Source organism: Echinops telfairi, unplaced genomic scaffold, assembly GCF_000313985.2.
Source record: "Echinops telfairi isolate 266 unplaced genomic scaffold, ASM31398v2 ScPeMD7_443;HRSCAF=831, whole genome shotgun sequence".
NCBI lineage: Eukaryota > Metazoa > Chordata > Mammalia > Afrosoricida > Tenrecidae > Echinops > Echinops telfairi.
The window spans coordinates 66409368-66414876 of record NW_022104341.1 but is presented as its reverse complement, the minus strand read 5'-3'; the positions used below and the strand labels follow the sequence as shown (position 1 = coordinate 66414876).

The following is a 5509-nucleotide window of genomic DNA, read 5'->3' as shown; positions in this document are numbered from 1 at the left end:
AATAAATTGGGTAATACGAGTGTAATGGTGACTAAAGGGTGTTTTTTCATGTCCTCTATGCTCTAACTACGAAAATATTTGATTTACAAATAAGGAAGCCTACTTCGCGGAATTTCATTTATCACGGTAGGGTCTAGAACCGATTAACCGCGATCAACGAGGGTTCACTGTATGCTCAAAAAGCTTCACTCAGTGCATATAGATTGAGCCAAGATGGTGGCTCCCATGGATCTTGAGTTGAAAAAGGTCTTTACAGAGCTTCAGGCCAGAGTTACTGACACGCAACAGACATACAGACATACAGACATACAGACAGAACAGCTAAGCAGATCCAAAAAGCAGGAACATCTTAAAGACACAGAGATTAGGTCGATGAGGCTAACATCTGTGAGAAGCTGTAGGAAGAATGTTCATTCTTCAGTCCAAGGAGGTAATTCACAACCAGCTCCTAGAGAAACAGGAAATTGCAGAAGAAAAAATTAAAGAACTTGAGCCGAGCATCAAGGAGATAGAGAACATCCTGGAGATGCTGACAGCAAGAACTGCCCACTAAGAGGCCTGAGGAACACTCCCCTAGCCATCCCTGCCCCCCACCCCTTCTCGGCAAGGGTGGGCCCAGGGGCAAGGAAAGCCTCTGCTTGCCTATAGACACTTGAATGGGCATCCTCACCACCACCCATTGTCGCCATTACCCTGAGGCACTTATAGATCCCAACCCTGCAGCTCTGCCTGCCAATCCTGCCCAGGACACTCCCCACTCTCAGAAGCCAAGGGAGTGTCTGGATGAGTCCACCATTGGTACCAGGCTGGTTATACCAATAAAGCCATCTGTCCCACTCTACCATGTCTGTTTTGCTTGAGCTGAAGGGAAGACAGAGGCCTTAGAGGCAGGGACCACCTGTGTACCAGTCACAGCTCCTGCCAGTCTTGTCTCCAGGGCCTCTGCCCCTCCTTGGCAACTGGGATCTTGCCCCTTTCTCTGTTCCCATTCTGGTCTTTTGAGCAGTTCTCCCAAGTTCTGGCCGCCCTTGTAGTAGAAGGCCATCCTTGGGAAAGAAGGAAGACGAGGTGTAGCTGAATTGAAATGAATAGAATAGCAGGTTCTCTAGGGCATTCTGTCCGAAGGTTCCTTCCCCTACATCTTCCCAAAGATTCCCAATGACATTCAGTAATAACCAGCACACCTGCCTGTCACTTTGGCACTGAGGAAGTGGACACCAGGACCCCCACCAAGGTCCCCAAGGGCTTGGGGCCACTGGTATGCTGGAGCTGGCTTGCCCTGCCTCAAGAGAGACCAGTAGCACACCGTCAGAAATGTTGGAAGCCAGTTGTTAAACACAACCGTTATCAATTGAATTATGTGAATTTACAAAGATATTAAGATTATATTAAAAACAAGGGTTGCCTAAAAAAAAAAAAAGCTTCACTCACTTCTTACTGCTATTGAGTCAATTCTAACTTATAGTGGCAGTGTAGGGTAGGGTAGAAAGGCTTATCTTTCTACAGTTTTGAGGTTGGTGGTTTCAAACCGCTGACTTTATTGTTAGCAGGACAAGTTAAATAAAAATAGAATTCTTAAGAAAAACAATGTTCAAGTAACCCATAAGAAGTGACATATTTATATCGTACCATATTTATATTATGTTACATATTAATCTGATGTTAAAAGATAATTGACACGGTATATCCCCAAAGATAATTTAAATATATGCCCTCTAATAGAAACTCATTTCATCATAATGATAAGGAGGTTGAAAGTAAAAGGATGGGAAAACATGTACCGTGCAGATTCTCATCACAAGAAGGTGAAGTGGTTAGATCAGGAATGGGTTTGTCAATATAAGATAAAGTAATATTCAGTTCCAGGATAGTCTCCAGGTACAAAGGGCACATTATATAATGTTTGAGGTGGTTAGTTGATTGTGCCAACCTGGCCGATAAACACATGTGGGGTTAATTGAAGGGCAGAGGGATAAATGGCTCGGTAAGCCTCGCCTTTCTAGTTCTCGGGTCTCTTGCTTTCTGATGGTCAGACCAGGGTGCAGCTTCCTTAGCCAGTTCCCTGCTTTAGCTGGCAAGGCTCACTTCCTGCAAGACATTGCTGAGGAGAAGCCACATGGACCTACCCTGATGCAGCCCTGGGTGCTGGAGCAGCCGTGTGGAGACCCCTGCCAGTGCTGAGATGCTTACATGCTCACTGATTCGGCTTTCCTCCTGCAGTCAGCATCATTGCGTGTATTTTGTGAGATCGAGGAGGACTTTGTGGATTGGTGTTGGACATATGGGTTAATGGGTTAATGTTGGACTTGTGGGCTTAGGCAGCACTGAGTTGGGATGTTTTCTTGATGTTCACTTAACCTTTAAATAAAACTTTCTCTTATACATGAGTTTCTGTGATTTGTTTCTTTAAAGTACCCAGACTAACACAATGTTCTAAAAGTTAATTCAGCAAGAAGATATAACAATCTTTTTTTTTTCTTGCTAGTTTTTTTTAAATCATTTTTTGGGGACTCTTACAGTTCTTATCACAATCCATATATCCATCCATTGTGTCAAGCACATTTGTACCTATGTTGCCATCATCATTTTCAAAACATTTTCTTTCTACTTGAGCCCTTGTTATCAATCATTTTACCCCCTCCCTCACCCTTCCTCCCTCATGAACCCTTGATAATTTATAAATTATTATTTTTGCCATGCCTTACAATGACCAAGATATCACCATCTTAAATGAATGTTCCTGAAATAAGAGATGCCAAGTAACTGAATGAAAAATTGATAACTAAATGGAGAAAAAAAAACCCTATGACTAGGTTCAAAATTTCAACACACTTGTCTCAGAAATTAAAAGAATTAGTTCATAAAGTACAGCCCTGTTGTCTGAGTGGGTTACAAATTAGACTGTTAACCACAGGTTGGCAGTTTGATTCCACCAGCTCGCTGCTCCAGCCTACCAGCCACTTGAACCCACAGGAGAACAATAAGACTATCTGCTCCCAGGAAGAGTTGCAGCCTCAAAGCCCAGGGCCTGTTCTACTCTGTCCTATGGGGTGGTTATGAGTCCTATAACTAGATGGCATTGCATTTGTTTTCAGTTTGTCACACAACAGGGTTTAATTGACATGAACAAAACACTCCATTCAACAACAGTGGAATACATATTCTTTCCGAGTAAACAGAAGACATTTACCATGATAGAGCATACCTTGGGATAGAATCACACTGGAAATTATTCACAAAAAGAGAACACGGTTGCTTTCAACCCCTTAGAAATGAAACAACGTACTGTTAACACAATGGTACTAATCCGGTGATAGCAGCTGAGTGCTTGTTCCTTGAGAGTGAGCAAATATTGTGCATGTGCATTTGGATAATATGAGGCGCCCTGGTGGCAAAGTGGGTTATGCATTAAGCTGCTCAGTACAAGGTCAGAGATTCTAAACCACCTGTTGCTCCAAGGGTGAAAGATGAGGCTGCCTGTTTCCGTAAAGAATTGAGGTCTCTGAACTCTACAGGGGCAGTTGTACTTGGTCTTTAGGGTCTGTGTGAGTTGGAATCAACTTGCTGTCTGTGGGTGTGTATTTGAATAATACAGACATGTGTATGCAGGACTCCAGGCTTTGCAGAAAAGGAGGACTAATACCTGATGAGCACCTGCTGTGGATCATATTCGGGTTGCTCAGTAACTGTCTTAATTTACTCTTCATAACCACCTCAGCCAGGTGACTATGCAGAGGACTTGCCAGTTGAAGATTCTCAACAGTTTCGTGTGTTTCAGGGAACAGGAAGAACCTCAAAGAGGCCAGACTGAGTGAGCCCTGGTGAGAGATGACAATATAAAGGCGGAGTGAGGATGAATCAAGAAGGGACCTTGGTGCCTTGGTCAAGAGTTTAAAGTCTAGGAGGGAAAATATATATTTTTTTAAAGCAAGGCAATATTTTTAGATGATTACTTTCTAAGAGTGGATTCTCAGGGGAAAAGGCTAAAGAAGTGGGGCTTGGTTACTGTGGTGATGGCGGTACCCCATCTTGAGAGTAGCAAGGATTATTAGTATGATCACCCTTTAACATACAGGACACATAGTCACCAAGAAGGGAAATTCAGCAGTTTTCAAGAGTAATCATATTAAAAGTTAGCCACATAATCATTATAAACAGAATATCGCAACATTGAACATAATACCACACAGTTTAATGAGTGAAGGTGCCCACCATGCCTCCCAAAGCAAACCAAACTCACTGCCCTGAAGTCAATACTGATCCAGCAACCCTATAGAAGAGGATAGAGTTGTCCCTGTGAGTTTCCGAAGCTGTGCCTCTGTCAGGGAGTACAAAGCCCAATCTTTTTCCTGCATGGGGCCAGGTGCTTTGGCAGTGAGCAGCTAGCCCACTACTTAGCCACTCTGCCACCTTGCAAACTTTTAATGGTACACTGCTGCACATGGAGGGCCCCTGGTGGCCTAGCAGGATACCTGTTAGGCTACTTAACCCCAAGTCAGCTGTAGGAACCCGGCAGCCCCTCCCCAGGAAGAAGGATGAGGTTCCTTTTAAAAGATGAAGCTTCACAGCCTCAGAAACTCACAGGGGCAGTTCTATGGGTTATCGTGACTTGGGATCGACTTGTTAGCAGAGAGAGTTGAATTGCTCCTCATGAAGATTGAATGACATTTCCCGCATTTGGTAAAGAATTGGGAGAATCATAGCAGTAGAATGGTGAGGAAAACATGAAACCACGGAACTTCGTTCACCCCAACAAAAGCAAACGCTCTACCGTGACTATTAGGACTCATTGTGGCCCTCTAGGACAGAGCGGACGTGCCCCTATGGGTTTTCTAAGGCTTCCATACTCTGGAAGGAAGCAAACGGATACATCTTTCTTCCAAAGAGCCACTGACCCGTCTAATCAGGCGTTAGCAGCACAACGCCACCAGGGATTCCTTGCCATCCCCACCCAGAATACTCTTTCCTGTGGGTCCAGGACAGAATCGGGAACTTTGATCATCTCCTACCTTCTGCAGGGACAGGTGCGACTGTTCAAAGTCCAAGTCAAATAAGTTACCAAAGAACGGCCAGCCCCAGGGTCCCGGCGGGTAGTTTTGGGGGCGCCGCCTTCTGAGGAAATCAACAAAGAGCAGAAAGACGAGGGCTCCCAGCAGGAGCGTCCAGAGATGAAATCCTGCCCAGATGGCGGCCCCCAGGGAGCCCCCCGCTGCTAACAAGGCCAGGATACTCATGGCTCTGCTGAGGTCTGCGTGCTTCCGTCCCAGCCGGTGACAGTCCCGGCGCCGTGCCCCGCCCCTCCCCGCCCCCCTGTCTCTGCGCCCTGAATGTTTCCCTGAACCCTCAATCCCCGCCTTCCCCGGTTTACTGCCGCCAGGAAGCCAGCGGCTGGGCTCGTGGGAGAAGCATGTTGTGCTCGTTTTCCCTTTAGGGGCTCTGATGGGGCAAGTGTTTACATGCAGGGCTGCTAACCTCAGGGACAGCAATTCGAAACCAGCCGCCACACCAA

General features: G+C 45.6%; 1 protein-coding gene across 1 annotated transcript in view; it reads right to left on the bottom strand.

Moving 5' to 3' along the window:
* Positions 1 to 5264, bottom strand: part of LOC101645590 (cytochrome P450 2J2-like) — a 50674-nt gene extending 45410 nt beyond the window's left edge. The window contains exon 1 of the mRNA XM_004699634.2: positions 5010 to 5264. Within this exon, the coding sequence (XP_004699691.1) occupies positions 5010 to 5234 (225 nt within the window). The 5' untranslated portion in view covers positions 5235 to 5264. The remainder of the gene's footprint in view (positions 1 to 5009) is intronic.
* Positions 5265 to 5509: the final 245 nt, after the last annotated feature.